This window comes from Sinohyriopsis cumingii, chromosome 17 (genome assembly GCF_028554795.1).
Source record: "Sinohyriopsis cumingii isolate HCF-2022 chromosome 17, ASM2855479v2, whole genome shotgun sequence".
Taxonomy (NCBI): Eukaryota; Metazoa; Mollusca; class Bivalvia; order Unionida; family Unionidae; genus Sinohyriopsis; species Sinohyriopsis cumingii.
In genome coordinates, this window is record NC_142977.1 from 65170255 (window position 1) to 65193939 (window position 23685).

At 36.9% G+C, this 23685-nt stretch overlaps 1 protein-coding gene across 1 annotated transcript in view; it reads left to right on the plus strand.

Annotated features, from left to right (window-relative positions):
- LOC149779125 (kinesin-associated protein 3-like) overlaps nt 1–23685 on the plus strand; it is a 66874-nt gene that overhangs the window by 7909 nt on the left and 35280 nt on the right. Inside the window, exons 4-9 of the mRNA XM_089939677.1 lie at nt 4882–5082; nt 5935–6159; nt 9601–9699; nt 12344–12522; nt 18286–18448; nt 20857–20957. Coding sequence (XP_089795803.1) covers nt 4882–5082; nt 5935–6159; nt 9601–9699; nt 12344–12522; nt 18286–18448; nt 20857–20957 — 968 coding nt within the window. The remainder of the gene's footprint in view (nt 1–4881; nt 5083–5934; nt 6160–9600; nt 9700–12343; nt 12523–18285; nt 18449–20856; nt 20958–23685) is intronic.

Sequence of the window (23685 nt, forward strand, 5' to 3'; positions counted from 1 at the left end):
AAGAATGACATGTAAAGAAGATACATACGAGCACAAGTCCTGTTTAGCTTGTTTATCTCTTTATTGCAGCAGGTGGTCTGAATAAATTGGCACTGCAGTATTACAGTGCATATGTCTTTGATGCAAGAGGTCACAGGTTTAAACCCCATCTGAGTCATACCAGAGACCTATAAAAATGATACTAACAGCTGCCTCGCTAGGCACTGAGCATTAAGAGGTTAGTGTTAGAACTGGTTGGCCTGGTGTCAGGATAATTCATCTGGGTGGGACATCATGATACGTACTTGCAGCATGATGCCCCATTGCTAGAGATCACTATAAACTCCCACACTGCAGACATTGTAGTGATATGACTGAAATTTTATTAAGCTGCGTTAAAACTCCAAATCACATGCACACAAAAGCATCCAGAGGGAAGAAAAAAGAAGCAGATCCCTCAAAGACAATGCTGATATCATGAGTTTACATCCGAAGTTAGCATCTCATGTGAGACCTGTAGGAGACATTGCTGCCACCTCCCCTAAACATGTCTGACATTTACAACCATTAGCTTACGTTATCAGAATTTAATTGGGGGGAAACAAAACATTTAGTTTTTGCGATTTACCACCTTTTAACAGATGCATTGTCTGGTTCAGGAGTTTAAAATGTATTAATTAAATTCAGTCCAAATTATACTCTTGTTTCTCTCTTGCTTCTGCAGGTTTTTCTGACTCAAAGTGGAGTGTTACCCCTTCCCCCAAATTTAGGCAGTAAAGTTGGCGCAAGTCCTATTGCATGTCTGAATATGGCCTTCAGGCCTGTATGTCCAGGTGCATGGGGTTTTCGCTAGATCTGTTTGATTCATATTTCAATCTGGTTTTACTGTTCAGAACTGTCTTTGCTATCTGGCCGTCCCTTTTGGGAATCTTATTGATAATTCTGTTCACCTATCCAGGATTATGGCTCTGCCTCCATACAACTATGGGATTCGTAATGACAGATCCATCTCACTATGTCTTGTGCAACATATCCATATTATAATTGGAATTATTTTGAATTTTTATGTACAGTCATGCTTTCAAAGCAGCCAGTACCAGTGATGGTTGGGCTGCCTTCAGCACAGCTGGCAGCCATGCCGACCATGTTTCTGGCAAAGCAGTCAACTGTTCCAGCATGACACATTCATCTAGCAAACCTGCGAACCCACATGTCCACAGCTTATCCACTAGGAAGTTAAAGCAGGTTATATAGCTATGACACCATTGTGACATCTGTGCCACTGGATATAGTTTATAATGATACGCAAGCTGAAACAGAACAAGACTCAACTCAAGATGAATGTGGAGATACTCCCAAACAACAGTCTTACTCAGATCCAACCATGGAATAGACTAAGTTCAGCTTAAAGGCTGCAATGAAAGAAATATCCAGGGGGGTTGTCAGTTTCTGACTGCTGTCCATCCTATACCACAAACCTGCCAACCCTTATGATTTTACCATAAGTCTTAAGAAAATTACCCTTAAAATATAGACTTATGGCATACAAGCAGAAATTATGGAAGAATGATCATTGCCAAAAAATCCAAATATTTGGTTCATCCATGTTTGATTTGGATCCGGGTTTCATATTAGAATTAGTGAAATTAGTCAGGGAACCAGACTAACTTTACAACAGCACCACAGACACTTTAAACTGCACCTATTTGTTCATGCAAAGCGTCAGCATGATCAAACTATTGATTATAAAAAATTTTTAAAATGGTGTCCTGAAAGTATTGCATGTTTAAGATGAAAGGGAAAATAAGCTTCTAAAAATGTGTTATTAATCAACACAAAAGAATAAAAAGGAGTATTCAGATTCTTGTGAATAAAATATGTAAAGGACATAATTACGTTTATTTGAGTATGCCTTATGGCGGTAGATATGATTGCTGTCGTCATGTGAAATGGAAAAAGAATTTCCAAGAATTATGTTAAGTTGAGAGATAGCAACAAGCCACTGAGTTGCATAGGGTTTGGAACCAAAGTTTGTGCAACTGTACTAGTGGTAAATAAAGTCTTTGTGTACTTTACAGACTTTTCAGTTGAACGTAATGTTTATCATTGCTGTGTCAAACTTTTAGTTACGTTTTCCAGCTTTACCATAGCAGTTATTGATATTTTGTTACACCTTACTGAAAACTGGTCAATCTTATCAACAACAAAAAAAACTGCCTTACTGAGATGGACTTGTCAGGGTTGGCAGGTATGATACCGCCATGCATAACTACATGGTCAAAGCAATGGTAGATCTCAACAATGAGGATGGGATGTTGTCCTTGAAGCTGCTTCCATAGTCAGGAAAAACTAAATAGATTAATGACTGTCTGTTGGGAAGAATTTTGATCTGGGGAATGCACGGGCTTTCTTCTCTAAAAGTCAAGTACCAGCAAGATTCTTATCTCACTGATTCAAAACGCATTCTGATGCCTTCCATATGCAGTTCACTTGTCTTTCCAATTGTTCTATAAGAATTTATGCTATGTAATTTTGAATTTGGTTCATGTTCACCTGCCGTGAGCATGCTTGGGAGGGGATAGCCTGAATTACTCAGTTCATTAACAGTGCAGCTCATGGTGAATGTGCCAACTGCCTATGTGAATCTGGACATGTTACATGATGCATTTTTGCACTCCATGTTGCACAAGCCACATCAAGATTGACCCATTTGGGTTACCATTACTTGGGGGAGGGGCCAAACTTGCCACCCAATTAGCACAGTCTTTTAAGATCAGTCAACCCCTACTGCTCTGGTGGTCTAGTGGTTAGAACATCTGTCTCAGATGCGGGAGGTCATGGGTTCGATCTCGGCCGAGCCATACCAAAGACTTACAGAAATGGTACTAACAGCTGCCTCGCTTGGTGCTCAGCATTAAGAGGTTAGTGTTAGGACTGGGCAGCTGGTTTCAGGATAATATGACTGGGTGGGACATCATGCTACATGTCTGCGGCATGATGCCCTAGTGCTAGACATAACTATAAACTGTCACACTGCAGACATCATAGCGATTTGACTGAAAAATTGTTAAAGCTGCGTTAAAAATCCAAATCTCACGCACACCAATCCACCCCTACTACAGTGGAGAGACAATAAATAGGCCATGTTCAATTCAGACCCCATTCTAATGCTTGGAGACATGAACATAACCGGTTTAGGAGGTAGTTTTACAGGAAATGAGGGTAAGAAACCAAGTTTCTCTGCCTTCTAACTCTCATTGTTGACATGCAGTCTACCGATGGATGCCTATCTCCTGCAATTCCAGTATCACTGGATCACTCAGCCAAAGAATGAATGGGTGAGCCAGGTCATTTCAGACAGGATTCGGATTTTATTTATGCAACCCCCTTCTCTTTCCTCCATTCCCCTTGTCACAGGCATACTATCAGATCAGGGGAAAGATGTGTTTCTACAACCACAATCTCAGGTTTTTATTCCAGATTTTTTCTCTTCTGGAAAGTGAACAGCAGGTTGAGGCTGAACAACAACCAGGGTCACCAATACATTCTGCCACCAAAATTTGAATTGGAGATGGCATAATCTGTACATCTCTAGAAAGGGACAAGTATGTAAACAGTCTCAATGTGACTTATGCATATTTTCATGTTCCTACCCACAGAAATTTCACCATTTTGCTTACCAGACAATGATTTATTAGTTTCAAAATCTGTCCTGTCATCTAAACATCAGCCCCTGGGTTTTCACCCAAATCATGAATCATGTCATCACCCAGTTCCATTTGACTTAATCTGTAGTGTCCTCAAAATAAAGATGGTAAAAAGTTTTATTCTCTTCAAGAGCAGAAATTAGCTATCACTTTTGGATCATCTAGGTTTTCTTGTGAACTGGGAAGAGTCTGTTCTTTATCTATCCCAACATTTGGGTCATCTGGATATAGAGTTTCTCACCAATCTGTCTGTTATGACTCCCTCACATTCCCCTAGTCCAGATCAATGAACTTGACTGGTCCATTTCTAGTACAGAATGGATTTACTTGAGAATTCTTGCAACTCCTAAGATTATTCATTGTAGCAGTGGACTTGATCCCACTTAGTCATCTTTTATGCACCCCTTACAGATGACACTGCTGGCCTAATGGAGCCCCTTTTCAAGCCCCCTTGATCAAAAAGTCATGATCATGCACAAGGTATGGTCATTCCTGTGCCAGTGGCGTAACCCAGGTTGTTGCATGACAGGGAGAAGTCCTCAGCAGCAATGACATTTTGTACTAATGCCAGTACCTGTGTTTGGGGTGTCCACCTGTTGCCGGCTACTATGGGAGCAAGAGGTCAGCCTCTTCACATCAGTCATCTTGAAATGAATTCTGTCATCAATGCTTTTCAGTTCTGGAAGATGGCATCCCCTTCTTAAATTTTGATAGGTCTGTTGTAACTTGCATCCATGCTTATTATGTGGTCATTGTTTTGGCACCCCATTGTGTGTGTGTGTGTGTGTGTGTGTGTGTTACGGAAGGAGAGAATAAAGTTGGATAGATCATTGATATGGATCACTAAAAAATTGTATTATAATGCATTCTCTAAGGTAACATACTTTGTGCTTTTTCAAAAATCAAAAATATTTCTTATTCTGCAAAATAAATATTGCCTTAGTTGTGAAATTTTTGTAGCATATATATATATATATATATATATATATATATATATATATATATATATATATAATCAAGCTACACAGGATGACATTTGAGGAAGTGTTTGACCATATGGTATAAATTTTTGTGAATTTTCCTTAATTATTGTTTTTACTGTTGCATCTTTTGTATTGGACCCTGGACGATATGCTGTTGTAGTAAAAAATAAATTACTCATATCATGCTATAAAATATGGCTCTTTTTTTGTAGCCTCGGGCAAAACTCAGCTACAAGAAAAACCTGAAGTTCCAACCTATGATCCGACAGAAATTGATGAGGTGGCTAACATCAATGACATTGATGAATATCTGGAACTGCTTTATGAGGATGTTCCAGAGAAAATACGAGGGTCTGCATTTATTCTGCAGCTTTCAAGAAATCCAGACAACCTTGAGGAGTTATTTCAGAATGGCAAGTAGCCCTCAATCATCATGCATATCACCTTTCTAACCTGGCAAAAGATTCTGACCGGAAAATGAAATTATTGGAAGACATAGTAATTTTGTTTTTGCAACAATATTCAGAGGTTTCGTTCCCGGAACCCTTGAAAATCTTTAGAAGCCTATTAAAACATTCTTGACTTTTCAAAGCCATTAAAAGGACAGTTTGAAAAAAGGTACAAATTGGGGGGTTGCAAAAATATTGTAGTACTGTATCTACTTGTTTATAAGTCAGGTCCAAACACAAACTACAGAGACTGATCTGCTGTCACATAATGCATTGCCAGTCAGGGTCTGTATTATTTGTTCTGATGATTATTTGGGGTCCCAGCTGGCCTACAGTGGTCAAGGGCACTTCCACAGATCACTCACACATCTTACATCTGTTTGCATGATTTCATGTCACTGATCAGCCATCATGATTATGTGAGAAAGCTTACCAGTCGATTCCCATGGGTTGATGGTTCATCCCATGGTCTTTTTGAGTTCTTTCACCACCCAATATCACATGCTAAAAACGGTGTTGAATCCCATAAAATCAAACCAATCTGCTATTTCCTTCTAACAAACTCCATGTGCCCAGATCTGCTTGGGAAAGGGGTGGTATTGCTTTATGTTAAAACAGATTTGGGTCTGTGCAGATTGCAGTTGGACCCGAAATATAAGCCAGTATAGATGGTATTTGATTGCAACTGTTAGCATATGCTTTTATTGCATCTTTTTGTGAATAACAAGAAATTTTTTCCATGTATGACTGGATTCTGATCATGTTCTGTTAAGTTGTGATATTTTTAATTTCAATTGTTCTTATTTCTTATTGTAGAAACTTTAGTGGGAGCTTTATCTCGGGTGCTGAGAGAAGACTGGAAGAAAAGTACAGAGCTGGCAACAAACATTATCTACATTTTCTTCTGCTTCTCAAGTTTTACCCAGTTTCATGGCGTAATTTTGCATTTCAAAATTGGAGCTTTGTGCATGACAGTGGTTGAACATGAACTCAAGAAGTACGGCCTATGGAAAGAAGAACTGGAATCAAAGAAAAAAGCAGATATCCTTTTCATGCTGTAATATCTCATAAATTACTACTGCATTTGTAAATCAAGCCTAACTTTAAAAGCATTGACCCCAATCTACCATCACATGATACTTTGACAGATTGAGGTCAGTGCTGTTTGTTCTACTAAGTACTCCTAAGAAACTGCACACACCCAGATCTGCGTTTGTGCAGTTTGCATCTGAACTTGACTTGCAAGCTAGTACATGACTAACAAGATATCATTTATTTTTGAAGATACTGACTCTGTTTGACTGAAAGTGAAATTTTTGTGTTACTAAATTTTTGAATATACCTCTAATGGGTAAGAAAGTATTCTTTTCTTGTCAAGTGGTTATATGCTGAACTCAGATATTTGGGCAAAATGACTTCCATCCAGTCAGAATAGGACAAAATGACTTTCCTCCAGTCAGAATAGGGCACATTGAATTCCCTCCAGTCAGAATAGTGCACAATGACTTCCCTCCAGTCAGAAGAGGGCAAAATGACTTCCCTCCAGTCAAAATAGTGCACAATGAATTCCCTCCAGTCAGAATAGGGCAAAATGACCTCTCCAATAAAAATACGGCAAAATGACTTCTCCAGTCAGAATAGGGCTCATAGAATTCCCTCCAGTCAGAATAGGGCAAAATGACTTCCCTCCAGTCAGAATAGGGCAAAATGACTTCTGTCCAGTCAGAATAGTTCACAGTGACTTCTGTAGAGTCAGAACAGGACACAATGACTTTCCTCCAGTCAGAATAGGGCACATTGAATTCCCTCCAGTGAGAATAGGACACAATGACTTTGCACCATTCAAAATAGGCACAGTGAATTCTCCCCAGTCAGAATAGGGCAGATATGGCAAACATTAAGAGAAAAGTGTGTGTGTACAAAGTTCAAAATTTATAATGTTAACAATAGTCACTTTTTTAAACTTGGTCATTTATATATTTTCGTGTCAGATAATTAAATTACTGACAAAATGTAACTGCTCCAGTGGCCTAGTGGTTAGAGCATTTGTCTCGGATGCAGGAAGTTGCAGGTTTGAACCCGGGGCCAAGTCATACCAAAGACTTATAAAAAAAATATTACTAACAGCTGCCTCACTAGGCGCTCAGCATTAAGAGGTTAGTGTTAGGAATGGTGGCCTGGTGTCAGGATAATGTAACTGGGTGGGACATCATGCTACATGTCTGCAACATCATGCCCCAGTGCTACACATCACTATAAACTGCCTCACTGTGATATGACTGAAAAATTATTATTAAAACTACATTAAAAATCCAAATCTCACACACACTGACAAAATTTTTTAATATATATAAAAATATTAAGCTTTTCATTTTTTCCATCATCACAGTTGACAACACTATAAATAGGTTACAATAAATATTGGCAAGTTTTCATATGTTTTATATTATGGACCACTCCGGTGGCCTAGTGGTTAGAGCGTCCGCCTCGGATGCGGGAGGTCGTGGGTTCGATCCCCGGCCGAGTCATACCAGAGACTTAAAAAATTGTACTAACAGCTGCCTCGCTTGGCGTTCAGCATTAAGAGGTTAGTGTTATGACTGGTCAGCATTGTGTCAGTATAATGTGACTGGGTGGGACATCATGCTGCATGTCTGCGGCATGATGCCCCGGTGCTAGACATCACTATAAACTGCCACATTGCAGACATCATAGCGATATGACTGAAAAATTGTTAAAACTATGTTAAAAATAAAAATCTCATCAAATCACATCATGTGTTTATTGGATGAAATAATAGATAAAATGATCGTTTTTATTATTGAAATGGATATGTCCAAGTTCTAATTTGCTTATGATTGAGCTACAAAATTAAAGTTTTAATATTTTTTTTTTTCAAGGGTCATGTGTAGTATATGATATATGTTATTTCTGGCACTTATCATCATCAAAATTAGCTCCAAACTTTGCATTTCTTTTTATAACTTTATACCTTTCTCTTTGAATGGTAAATTAACACAAAATGTGCACACCTTTCTTTGTGTTTGTAGACAGAATGATCAGCACAGAGATGACAAGATTTTGCATATATTTCCCACTAACATGGACCCTGGGGTAATATTTTGTTTGATCATAACATTTTGCTATTTAAAGCAACAACAAAATCCACAGAAATTTATACCATGCAGAAAAAGAAGAATTTACAGTATCAGAAATTCTAAATGTACGCAGCAGATGTTCCTGCATTGTATATGTGTGTGGTAATTTGTTTTTAAAACTATCATTGACATCCAATATTTTATCAATCTAACTGTTAAGGAATGGATTAAAAAAAATATTTGTTTAGTGATGCAGATACAAGATGTGTTTTAATTGAAAGAGTCCTGTTGACAAATATTTGGTTTTGAACTGTATTTTGTTTCTAAATTATGACTTGACTTAGTTCCATTCAAGTTTTTTTGCCAGATTGTTTTTTTTTTTTTACAAATGGCTATTTGTAAACATGTGTTGTATAGCAGATATAACATTTAACATATATACTTGCTTATAAATTAGGGTCCAACAGCAAGTGAGCAAATTTATCCATTTTCAGTTTTCCATTTTTTTTTCCTTTTGTTTAGATTTAGAAGTATAATTATAAAACAGATGTCTCAAACAATCCACAAACCTGTTATTAATATCACGCTGAACAGTTGCATCTTATTGACCATACTTAACTGACATATGTTTGAAAGCAGTTACAAAGGTAAAGCCAACGGAATCATATATACAAACTTTTAAGTTAGGTCCAACTGTAAAGTCACCAGACTATGATTTACCATCACATAATGCACCAACAGATCTGGGTATATGCTGTATGCTAGGAGCAATCATTAGAACAATCAACATAGACCCTGATCTGCTGTTATATTGGTCACCATTCAGTCATGCAAATAGGCACTGTGATAAGTTCATGTAATGAAACATGTAATGAAACATGAACGTAGGGGACTTGTGGAAAGATCCAAACTACCAGATATGAACAAGCCATTTTTGTACTTATGAGTGTTACAGGTTGTTACATAAAGTGGATAACTGATTTATTCCATCAGAGTACTGACAGTGGGGAGGATATAAATGTCTTCCCATTAATGTTAGGACACCTGGTGCAAATGCACCAGCTTGAAATGCTCCGATATAACTTGAAACAACATGTGGGGTGAGACTGCTGGTGAAGGAGATGAATGTGGCAGACAGCAATTAGATGTTGTCCATGTTACCAAGGAAACTGATGAGGATTGCCCATACTAAAATCTACAATGCAATAATGTGTCTGTTTCAGACATTAAATGCCTGTTGGCCTATGAATTGAGGTCTTGGCTTGCTCTTCGTCGATGTGGATCCCATTCTGTCAAAGATATTAGTTATATAACACACTATCCATAACCACACTGAACACTTTGGTTATGTCACACACTGTATTTGTCCTTAACCACATTGCACCAGAGGCAGACAAGGACAACAAAAAACTGAAGGATGAGAATGAGAAGAGCTTGAAAAAGTTTGAAGGCCTTGTCAAGAAACAAGAGCAGCTTTTACGGGGTAAGAAATGTGTCAGCCGTATGTCAGCTTAATTGTAATCTTGTATTGTATACTTGCCTTTCAAAGTAAAGTGTTATGTAACCTGTTTGTCAGTCTGTTTATAAGTCTCTTGTGAATAATCATTGTTTACTTTACCTAAGTCTATAGCAACATTTTAATTCTTGTGTTACTAAATATTACTTTTTTTTCTTTCTTCACTTTTAATTCTTTACAGATTGATTCTCATGATATATGGACAGAATATATATATATATATATATATATATATATATATATATATATATATATATATATATATATATATATAGACACACACACACACAGGGATTTACAAATTAACTTGCCTGCTTGACTCCCAGGGCAAGCTCCAGTTTCCAGGTAACTTGCCCACAGGCAGGGCCAAAAAATTGAGTTGGATATTTGAGGTGTTCTGTTACTGATTGAAGCCATTTTTGACAAATAAGGAATAAATATTGCTATTTTAACTTATCAGTTACATTTAATCGTAATATTATACATATACAGGATTAGCCAACGTTCAGGTCTCTAGCCTAGCACTGGGCAGTTTCTTAGCTGGCCAAGTATACAGATTGGTTGATGCATGTTGCCGTCTTTAGACAATTAAGGCGTTTAATGTCAGTAATGTTTGAGATTTCATTGACAGGTGTTTGAAAATAAAAGGTACTCGCCAATAATGATTCACCACCAGGATTTCATTCAAAGCATGATCAGTGTACCAAAAATGTAACACCTGTACATTGTTTATGATCTCTTGTTTATGTGGTATTTAACAGGAGAGTCCGAGACCGATAAGTAAATACTGCTTGGGAAAATATTCAATAGGTAAAAATAGGTGTTCTTAATCTTAATGTTCGGCTTTGATGCGTGTCGCAGATTTTCAAGGTGACTAGATGATAATTGAGAAGTATATTGATGAAATCAGTGTTCACATATCTTTCAGTTTCAGGTATAAATTAATCATTAGATAGAGTCTAGCTATCATTATTCTTGGTGTAGTTAATTAAATGAGTCTGATTTCTTATTTAGGCAAGAAAAGGAAACTTAACGAAGTTTCTAGCTCTAACAAACCCATCTTACAGAAAAATAATCAGTACGATGCTGCTAAAGATGCAAGAAAGTTTCATTCACCATGGATTAATCAGTATCCATGGGTAGAACAAGACTTAATTGATTTAATCTGCTGCAACTGAGGCAGAAAATATCACCAAACTGCTCAAGACAAAACAGGATAGCAAATCCAGTTTCCATAGGGACTAACAATTATAGGAAAGACAGTATCATATCCCATGATTTAAGCAAAGTTCATTTGGACTGAATTGCAAGGAGCATGAAAGAGAATGGGAAGGCATATACTTCAAACTCTATAACCCATATTACACCTATCAGTCATACACCAAAATAAAGAGAATTAAAGGTTCTTTGAATTATACCTAAGATATGCAAGGTCTTTTTTAAAAAGCCAGTATAACCAGTGAGGAAAGCCGGGGAAATTCTTTTTCTTTAAAATCCTAACCCTATGCAAAATATGAAACTTATGAGCACCACCTTATGCATAGACATTGATGACCCTGCATCTCCCATTAGATTTGGAGGAGAAAATAAAATCATTACTTGATTTCATGAAGGCCAGAAGAGAAGAAGATGATTTCACCTACATAATATCATCATTAACATGGATTAAGCTCCAGTGTACTTTGATCTTATTCTTGGACAGGCTGTCAATCAGAAGGGGTTAGAAGTGTTAGAATTCACATGACTGGTGCAGATAAAAATATCTTTAATCCTTGCAGTTTCAAAGCGAATGTGCTCCCTCCAATGATAATTTTTCATGGCATGAAAGAGCTTAAAGAAAAAGATGGATTGTGTGTATGCAGGAGAATGGTTGGGTTGATGAAGTGATGCTACAGGGATTATCACATTTTAATATTTGTTTAAACTATAATTCTAAGTTTGAGTGCATTTTCTGACATATGATTTACAAATGATTTAAAAGATGTCATACAACTTACAACGAAACAATAATGTCCCAGAACATAGTGTTAAAAACAATTAAAAATCAGTTTATGATGTCCCAACAAATACAGTGTCCCAATATATGGATACAGAATCATTTGGTATGAGTGAGTAGAAGAAAGAATATGTCTGCCATTTACAGATTTTACAAAATAATGAACACCTAATTCATTTTGAGTAATATATATTTACTAGGTTAATTGTCCATCCTAGGAATGAAATAAGAAAAAGAATATATAAAAAATAAAACTAATTGGGATGAGCAAGTTTAAAAGAAAGTTTGAAGATAAAAATATTTTAAAAAGTAGGAAAAAATTTGGGATGCCACCACGAGTTTTAAACTCATGACCAAGATCTTTGGCAGCACTGACACCCATACAGATGTAGGTGTTCATATATAAGAATTTCAATTTTTATTCTGTAAGACTGAAAAAACTGAATACTTAAATAATATGCTCTAAAAAAAAATTATATTGAAGATCTTGGTCTGTGTTGCTGGTTCTCATTCAGATGGTCAAATGCCAGTATGAGAGACCTAGAACCAATAATTGGAGCAGTAAGAAAACTTTTGATAAATATTGCTGTGACATTACCAGTTTTCTTCTTTCAGTGGCATTCTACCTCTTACTAAATCTGGCAGAGGACCTGAAGGTAGAGTTGAAGATGAGGAACAAGGGAATGGTCAAGATGCTGGTCCAATCACTGGAGCGAGACAACCCTGAACTCCTCATTCTTGTTGTGTCCTTTCTGAAAAAGCTCAGCATCTTCATAGAAAATAAAGTGGAAATGGTAAATATCAATCAGAGGAGACATAGATGTAATTCTAACTGCAATATAATTAATCCTTTGATTGCATTTCCCAATCAAATTATTGTTAAAAAGATGCTTTGCTACTTCTTAAATCCAGTAATTGTGGAAATATGCAACGTTTTTGTCTTTTTCGTCAATATTTCACATCCATGAATGGGTGAAAGCTTTTGAAGCCTATCCCCATATCTCTCCATTGCTAAGTGGCTTAATTTGTTTACAGTTTTAGATTTTGTCCAATATCTTTGACAGAATCTTAATTAAAATTTTTGATCATTGACCATCCATCCAGAAAGTTAGTATATTATTGAGTATAAACGTATTTACTACATGCTGCAATAAATAAATTTAAATGTTAAATTTGTTGATATTTATGTGAATTTCTTGCATTTGTAGATTTTCTTTACTTTATGCTCCATCATAGTATCATTGATGCCTGTTTTTGGTTATTTTTGCATGCACTGCTGATATTGATCAACTTATTTAGCAGCAGCCATTGATTATTTGTGTAGGTGAAAACTTAGATTTGTTATCTATCACTAACATTTAGTTTTTTTATTGAATATGTTACCCATAATACTTTAGGAGAACTACCAGTACCTCACAAATCCAGCCCTCCCAGATACTTCTTTTAACTACAGAGAGCTAAAAGTTGTCTGCCAACCTATTTGGCAGTCAGCCAGAGTGATCTCCCCCTTACATATATAACTTGGTGGCCAAATGTAAGAATATCCTGGTTATTGCTTCAGCTCATGCCAACAAGCACGCTCTTGTCATGAGAGATCTTGCAAAAGCCCGAAGCTACATGGAAGATATAAGGAAAGTATACTCAATCAATATTTCCAACTTTTTCTCTCTTTCTATCACAACAAAGTTCTGCCTTTACAAGTTGCTACACTTTGTCATCATCACAAATGTATGTACTTGCATGTGGAGCCTAAGCGACTTCACAATCAGTTTGTGCTGTATTTATGTTATACATGCAAGTCTCTAGTGCTCATATAACTCCTATATATGTGTAATTCCTTTACAAACGGGTACATATTGGCGAGTTTCTATCCAAGGCTTTCATGCCGTCATTGTGCCTACTTTAATGTATTTACTTGTATGGGTGGTCTCATGGCCCTTTTCCCTACAAGTATTGGCTCCTAATGGATTTTGTTGTACCTGCTGTTTATGTCTTTCTAAAGGTGCCTGAGTTTCCTTTTACGTGAAGGTTTTTTGTGTGTAATGTAGACACTGGTGTATTTCTGTATTTCTTCCTTTCTGTTCAGACAAGTACAGGTCAGTGCTCTATGCATGGTTTATTCAGTTGCCTCCTGCGCATACATGTTTCTATAGGCAACCCTTGAGTCATGTTAATATACATAAACTTTAAATCATACTTATCATGGTCAGATGAACATGTAGCCTATGCGACTTCATAACTTAGGTTGGGGCAGCATTATTTACATGTGTGTTTGTCTTTATGCTCTGAAGAACTCCACATATATGTATAATTCCTTCCTTTCTTGTATACGCTCTCCGCATCTGGACTAATTAACAAGGAAGAATCCAACCGAGTAGCATCTCAACAGTTTGTTTACCTAAGTATGGACTTCAATACACAAGCACCATATTTTGTATCCCTCAGGATCGGGCATTCAAACAACCCATGGTATCTTGAGATTATAATCTGTACTGATGCAAGTTTGAAAAGTTGGGGAGCCCTCTACTACGGTCATTTCGGGATGCCAGCAGTGCATGCTGTCCACAGGAACGACATCTTCACATCAATAATTCTGGAGAGGATGGCCATTGTGAAAGCCTGAGTCCCCAGACCTTTGCATCATGGTGTCGGATTTGTCTCAAACAACAAGAAGGAGCTCCATACTACAATGGTGATTTATCTTCAAGAACAAGGTGGACCCCAGTCCCCAGACCTTTGCATCAAGGTGTGAGACTTTTTGAAGTGGTGTTGTCATCAACAAGCCATACAGATTCACCATATCCAGGGACTCCTCTTCACTCTGACTGGCCCTTCATTATTGAACATTCATCTGGTACAGAAGGAAAGGTCTCTCCATTCCTCCATTCTTACTCAGATCTGTACCAATGGGACCAACTGTTGGTGGGCCTGTTTGCGAAAATAGGAAATGCCAAAAACCACATTCTTGGTCTCTCCCATCCTGGACCCAATAGTTTGGACAATGGATGCCCTATTGTTGGATTGGACCAACATGAACTCATGCACCAACCCATGATACCTCTGATTCCAAGTGATACTGAAAGCAAGGGAATCAGCCTGTAGCCATATCCTCATCACACCACTCCATCGGGAGAATTTGTGGATTAACCACCTCATCAATCTTGAATCGGAAACCCTGCGGAATTCTGATTTTCCTTCATCTACTCATATAACCAAGATGGCAGTTGGTCATCCTTTTCCGGACCCCCGAACTTGCATGTCTTGATGATCGCAAATAGGCCTTCAAAATTCATCATTTTCACAACCAGTCATGGTGGAGAGAATCGGCTCAGGTTTGATGGCCCTCCACTCCGAAAGCATATGAAGTCAATGGCACATTTCATCCAGTGATGTACAGATGAACATGTCTTACCTGATAGCTAACTCCCACCTATGGCTCTTAAAAGAGAGCAAGTTAGCTCCAAGTATGATCCAAGGTTAACATTCCACGGTTGCCAACACCTTCATCATCATCAGAGAGAAAGGTTATCAGACAAACCAGGACTTATCCAACCTTCTCATCAACTTTGTTTATACATGGCCAGAAATGTTAACCCTAGGCCTAAAGAGGAACCTATCTTGGATATTAACCTGACTGGATAAGACACCTTCTGAACAATTTTCAATGGTATCTCTGGCACTCCTCATACAAGACCTGCTTCATCATGGCATTTGCAACTGCAGGCATGATTCTTGAAATATATGCCCTATCAGCAGACCCGATTTACATGCAAGTTCCAACAATTGGGTCAGTTTTATTCATGGCAGCATCCTCTTTCATCACTGAGAACTGTCTCTCTTCCGCTGTTAGCTAAACCTTTGTCATGAACCCTTTTGTCTCATCTGGACACGTCAACTAAAGGCCACCTACAGGACCCAGTCTTGGCTTCAAGTGATTCGTTATACAAACAGAGCCAATGCATCAAAGGAGATCATGCCTCTTTCTATTTCTCATAAAAGGACAGGAGTATTCATCAGAACAGAATATCATGTACTGGAGTGAGGGGGTTATTCGATCAGCTCACTGAACTTTTATGCACTTCAGCTCAAGAGTTTCAAGCAGCTGCCACCAACCTGGCATCAGACCGGAACTGTTTGCTAACCAACATCATTCAGGCTGCCTGATGGAAATAAGAGTCCACATTCTCTAGCTTTTATTCTGAGATCTGTCATCTCAGTGAGGCCAGTTTGATCTGGTAGGACCTGTATTTGCAGCACATCAGGTCTTCCTTTCAGATCAATCGACACCTTATGACACGGCTTCACAACTTTGCTGGATTTGCAGGTGGACATTTTTTACCTTTTGAAGCCACACCCCAACAGATGGAGTCTCCTCCAGTCAGGTTTCCTAGAAGCTGTCTCAGTACCTTAGTGGACCTGAGATCGTATCTCTGAGGTAAAGGGATGTACCTCCCTTCATCTCTTACCTATTCTCCTAAGGTATTATGATTGAGTAAAAATTTGAAGAAGAAACCAAGTTTTCCTAGTAAAATACGTTTCTTGAAAAATACTTACCCAATCATAATACACTTAAACCCTCCCAGCCTCCCAGCAGTTACATCCATAGGGAGTGTGCCCTCCACACCAGTAATAACTGGGATATTCTTACACTGTGCCATCAAGTCTTATATGTAAGGGGAGATCATTCTGCTTGACGGCCAAATAGGGTAGCAGACAGCTTTTACCTCCCTTTAGCTAAAAGAAGTATCTGGGAGTGCTGGATTTGCGAGGTAGTGGTAGTTCTCCTAAGGCATTATGACTGGGTAAGTATTTTTGAAGAAACTTATTTTACTAGGAAAAATAGGTTATTCTTGTCTTCAGAAAATTAATAGACCATGCAGATGAAATGCATAAAATGTAAGAGATCTAAGGCAACTGAAGACACATGTGAGACCTCCCTTGCATGTACCAAAAAGTTCAGACCATTCAGTGGTCCAAAACTACGTACAGTTCAGATTAAGTTCCATGGTCCTGCTGATGCTACCAGGATTCATAGCAGTGAACAGGCTGTTGTCAGCAGGCATTAAACCAGTGGTTGTTGATGTCTTGTCTCCATTAATCAGTCAGTTGAGGTGGAAATACAGGACCTAGTTGGTGCACTCAAAACACTGGCTGTTTCACTAATGTCCTTGCTTCCATTAATCAGTCAAGTAAGGTGGAAATGCAGGACCTAGTTGATGCACTTAAAAAAGACAATGGCAGTTTCACTCATTGAGACTATCCAAACTCTGGTTTCATGGCCAAAATCTTGGCTGATTGCACAGCATCTTTGTTGCTCATACGTCCATGTCTGTGCTGGCACTAGCAATGGTCAGGGTAATTCAGAGTAGTACAAGACTTGAAGATGGCAAGAGTTGAATTTAAACTTGACAAAACTGTACAGATTGGTAAAATTGCATGCTATGTATTGATCACAGTGAAATGCAATATGTCATCTAATTCCATGTCAGTCAGTCACATTTTGGTTATGTTTGTTGAGTAAGTCTGTACTCTGGTGATACACAAAGGCTAGCAGGTCCATCCCTAATTAAATTTTCAGGATTTAGTACATATAAGTGAATTTGTGCAGAAAGTTGCACTGCTCTATAAATAAAAGGAAACTAAATTTGACAGGAGGCCATTATATCAGTCAGGGTATACTCTGCCTTTTTCATCACATGTTTGAAAAAGAAGATACTTGATTCACAAAAGAAATGATGTTCAGATTGACCAGTAATATGAATCTGATGAGTTTATTGTTGTGACAGATTGTTGACAAATGCATTAATGGGATTTGTGATCATTCTGAATAACCCACCAGTAATATGAATCTGATGAGTTTATTGTTGTGACAGATTGTTGACAAATGCATTAATGGGATTTGTGATCATTCTGAATAACCCATGAGATGGTCCTAATGGAAATAAAGGTATGCCAAAGAATTATTATCTTGTACAAGTCAATTCATGACATTAATATAGGGAGAGGGTGTCTGAGGATTAGTGATGTTAGAAATAGGGGCATGAATACTTGATAGTTTCATAAGAACTGTTGATCTTAACCAGTTGGAAGTGTTGGTATGGTAAACTATGCACAGGTGGCTAAAATTACTGTATGTACTTGCTGATAAGCAAGTTCAACTGCAGAATGCACCCAGATCTGCTGACATAAAATGCACCAGCAGATCTGGGTCAATGTAGGCTGTTGGGTGTTATCGGTTGAATATACAGCATAGATCCCAATCTGCTGACACATTATACAATGGCAGATCAGGGTCTGTGTTGTTTGCAGTTGGACTGAGTACATAAGCAAGTATCTGTGATAGGGATTGGTCTTTGGGAAATTATCAATGAAGTGTCTGTTATGGTAAAATGGTCTAGATTTTGTGCTTTACAGATGAGTGTGGATACATAACACAATTGACACATGAAACACCACCTTTCTTGATACCCTTGTTTGTGCATTTCATTTAAAAAAAATTAATTTTCCTATCACGTCTGACTTTCATAAGCTGATGCACATTTTATTTTATTTTGCAGGCTGAAAATAACATCATCGAGAAGCTGACACCCATCATTCCCTGTGATCATGAGGATCTCTTAAATATCACTCTTCGTCTCCTTCTGAATCTCTCCTTTGACACAGACATGAGGAGTAAAATGATCAAATTTGGTCTACTTCCAAAGTTGGTTAATCTGCTGAGTAAGTCTCTCTAATGCAAATGCCAGTGCCTGTGTTCATAAAGATAAATATTTTCATAGCAAACAAGTTTGATCATGAATTTCTGTTTTTAATTATGAATATGCATGGGTAGAAAAATTGCATGGAAACCCATTACAACTAAACATGAATGCCCAGTAACCATTATTAACAGTGTGAAAGCCCGGCCATGCAACCATATGATTGATATAAATAAAAAAATATTATCAAAAACTTTTAATGGATTTTTATATATTCTCCGTCAGTGAACATTTGATTCTAATATTGTGCCTGATTTATTTCCATATAATTCCATAGCTCAGTGCTGGGTGATTGCTGTGAGTCAGAGGCCACACTGATTCACATGTGTCATTTAGTACAGTCCATATCGCCAACCCTTCCAAATAAAATATAGATAAGTTTCAGGTCAGGATGGCCAGCTACTAGAAAGCTGATGGACAGGATAGTGTAAATAAAATTAAATCCTTCAAAATGTCTTTTATTTGCTGATCTCAGATAAATGAAACTTGCATGTCAACTTGTGATACTTTTATTTGTGGAACTTTATGTGTGCTACAAGTAGTGTAAATAAGGACTACACATTATATATATATATATATATATATATATATATATATATATATATATATATATATATATATATATATAAAGTTGTTGAATAATTTTGATTACAGCGATCTTGGAGGTAATTACATTAAATTACCTGAATAATCTGCTAGGCAAACCAGATTTTCAAAGTTCAGAAAACCGAGGGGAGGATATCCTATTATGTTGGCATGTGCTGCCTGGTCACCAATGGAGTGCAGCCAGTAAATAGCTTAATCTATCAGCTGAATGCATTTTGGAACCAGTATATTCCATAAAATATTAGAAGTAATAGGAGATGCAGTATACTGTAATCTTCTCTAATCATAATTTTTTTAACTATGTGACCATATTTTTGCTTCTTCCTGTGTTAACAAAATTAACATGGAATGATTTTCTTGGTAAATTAGAAGCTTTGAAAGTGTTACACATTTGGATAGAAAACTACACTTTTATACCTGAAGTATTACAAGTCTTCAGATGGGGGTGGTAAACAAGTCATTGTTTTCAGCAGTAGGTTTTTTAACACCTAGTTGATCCTTAATGAAACGTCCTCTTGATAATCTTGCTATCATTGAATGAATGGTCATTATCACTTGGGGTTTTCAACAAAATATATCAAATGTTTACTTTTAATATCTCTGACCCATTTTCACATAGAAATGAAAATTAACACGTGGATGCACTTTGATTACTACCATATATCACTGTGACCGAATTTTCTTACTCAAGTGGGTTCTGTACTTTTCTCCATACCAGTCTGTCTACTGCTAGCTACTAAAAGTACTCCTGTTGGTGCAGGGATTATGAAATGTGATTACATCATAGCAGGGTTCACTGTGTATGTGGTTATACCCAGTGATTTAATATGCAGTTGGGTTACATCACAGCAATGCTCACTAGGCAGGGGGTGAAATAGTATGGTTCATTATGCAGTGCATTACATGTTAGTGTGGTTCACTGTGCAGTATGTTACATCTTAGAATGGTTCATTATGCAGCGGAATTATATCATAGAAATGTTCACTATGTAGTTGGGTTATAGCATTGCCCTGTTCATTATGCACTGTGATTACATCAAAGTATGGTTCACTGTGCAGTGGGATTACATCATAGCACAGTTCAGCTTGCTGTTGTATTACATCATAGCATGTGTTACAAGAGAGGCACTGTAATACAAGAACCCTTTTACAGTAAATGTTTGATAGGCAAAGTGTAAACGAGCACTTGATGTCGTTCACTAACTTCTTGGTAGCATTGTCAGTAAGGAAGGGAAGCATGTGATTTTGGTCTTTGTGCATGCCAAGTGTGCAAAATATGAAGAAAAAAACAAAATATAATAACAACAATAATAGTGGCTTTATTTATAGAGGGAAGCACAATTACTATTATAATTATTGCTATATAAATATGGATTCAGAGATGGGGAGGGAACTGGCCCCAGATTTCATGACACATCTCCAGATGCCTTCAACAAATTTTCAATATCATTATTGCTTGGTTGGTAGATAAAGAACATTTGACACACATCAGGTATTAACATCCAGTAATAAAAAAGAGGAGTTTTTGCCATTTTCAGAAAGAATTATTCATCTTTCATTTTATCAAGATTAAAAATGTCTCCATTTGTTGAATTTTAAAACTAAAAACTGATTTTGCTTCCTTGTCACTTTTCTCTGACAGAATTATTGTAGGAAGTTTCATAAGTCCATTATGTAAAAGTCTGAGTTTGGGAGACATTTTGAGAATGTTAGTAGAAATAATTGCCCTTTGATGTTATATTGCTAAAATGTTTTCTTGTTTCAGATAACGAGAACCACCAGTTAATAGTATTGTGTATCCTTTACCATATCAGTATGGATGAGAGATCCAAGTCAATGTTTACGTACACAGATTGTGTACCTATGGTATGTTTTATTACCTGTAGTGGTAAGAAGTTAAACATGAACTAAATATTTTTGAACAATTTGTTTTTCATTGACTCTTTTGTTAGCATACCATCAATTAGAGGCACATTGTTTTTAGAATTGATACATAATTGTCTATCATTATCATGGTTGATTTGAGAAGAAAATATGTTATATGAATGTACCAGTTATATGAATGTACCATTTCTGATGAATATGCACCATATCATTATCTCACATTAATTTTATCATTGAGTTGAATGGTCAGCTTGAAGGACACCTATTCCAGCCCTAGTGTGATATGAATATGAGTTAGGAAAATTGACAAGTCATTTTATACAGGCCCTGAAATTGGTAATAGTACCAGTCAAATTAAAACAGAATGAAGAATGAATGTAAGTCGAGCGAAGAATAGATTTTGTAGAAAATGTTGACTGCAAATGCAAACCACAGAATATGGAATGATGAATAATAGATGAAAATGGAACAAAACTTGAATGCATTTTAAAAATGTTTTTTTAAATTATTTTCCTCGCACTCCCACTAATTTCCAAGGGATTAAAAAACCTTTCCTATGATAGTTTGGGTTTTGATCTTCTATACTGATAGATAGTTACAACCCTTACACATCATAGTAAGCACCACTCTGATGGCCTAGTGGTTAGATCGTCCACCTCAGATGCCAGAGGTAGTGTGCTTGAACCCCATCCAAGTAATTCCAAAGACTTATAAAAATGGTACTAACAGCAGCCTCGCTAGGTGCTCATCATTAAGAGGTTAGTGTTAGGACTGGTTGGCCTGGAGTCAGGATAATGTGACTGGGTAGGACATCTGCTACATGTCTAAGGCATGATGCTCCAATGTTAGACATCATCACTATAAGCTGCCACACTGCAGACATAATTGCTATATGACTGCAAAATTGTTAAAGCTACATTAACAATCCAAAATACACACTAACACACATTATGATTTTATTTACACACATATTGCAGTTCTAGCTTTATCGTAAATTTAGTGCATTTTTGTCTGCATTAATGCATGTGACATTTGATTATAGGACACTTTTGATAAGACAAGATTCCAAAGATATAGTTCTCTCACTTTTACTCTCTCAAAAACAGGCGTTGACATAAGTAAATGCATTTCCATTAAATTATAAATGAGAGAAAATAAAATGAAACAGTAGATATAAATTAATTTCCAGACCCATAACTGAAAAATGATGAGATAATAAATAATAAGTGAAATGTAACTGTTACTGGAATGGAAACAAAATACAGAAGAAAAACAAACTGAATTAAGATTGTAAATAATAAATGAAATGCAGATATGATCATTAACCTGTTTCACCGTCTGTAACATGACCTCAGACTGCAATAATTACCAGTTTAATAAGGTTGAAACAGGTATTCATTTCATAGTATTATATATGTATCCTTTGCCTTCATCGCCATATAAGCATCTTATTTTTATTCCTCTGGTATGCTGTACGAGTGATATGGCTATTAAAATGTCCATCTGGATTTCCATACATTTTTGTTGTTGCCAGAGCATGACTTAATCCATTCAAAATATTTCAACTTGATTTGGTGCATCGGTTAAGCAAGTTTGTGCACAGGTACCTTTCTGCATACAATTTTCCACTTGGAATATTTGCATACATAGTGTACCATAGTGTATATAAATTGATATTAGACTATGGTACTAACATAAGTAGTATAACAGTTAAGAATGCTAGACCGAAGCGTGCTTTCAGTATGTAATCAGGTGCACGAGAGATGTGTCATTTTAGGTTGATTTCTCTTAATTCATTACATTATTATACAGGTATTAAGGTCTCAGTGAATGTAACCTTTACCAGATTGATGAAATATTGTTATAATGTTGTCAGTTTTGTCGCTGATAGTCAGACCAAGCTCAGGTATCAGTCATTCCTTGTAAAAGCCCACAATGCAGTCTGGAGCCTTCCTTGCACATGATTGCTCTGCTATTAAGTTTTGTTTCATCTTATAATTTGATGATGATTAAATAAACAATATACTTACTTCAAACAGATTGAGGGATATTTGCTGTTTTTACCTTACCTTTTCACTCATACTGTGCCTTTGCCTGTCTCTTCTTACTGTCATTATATCTGAAACTTCCAATGGTAATAATTTCCTCACACTTGTTTAAAACTTATTAGGCATTCACCTGGGCTTATTGTAAGACAAACATACTGATGTGTTAAAATATCATTCTGATTAAGGCTATTAAAAATGGCCGCCATGGTATGAGACTCTTAACCAGCTCCTGAAACATTCGGAAATACAGCTTTACAGAAGAAAATATACTAGTTATAAGTGCTACCAGCAACTAATTTAGGCAGTGCAAAAAGTGTCAGGGTAACTTAGTAAACTCAGTCTGTGGATATAAGTACAGATTTGCATTTTTGCATATTCAGACAAAAGAACAGTAAAACAAATATGGCCACTTCTTCACTGTCTCAGTGGATCTGCTCATATTTCAAATCAGATTCATCAGATTCATTTTCAGGATTTACCCAAGATGATCTCTTAAATGATACAAAGGATATAGACACACTCAATACTGCAGAGAAATATTCACTTGAAATAGATTCAACCTACCAAGATTGTGTAACACCAAAATCCAACATGGCTGACTCCTCTGACTCCTCTTCAGTTCCAAGCTTTCTTAAAATCCAACATAATATGCAGAGTATAAC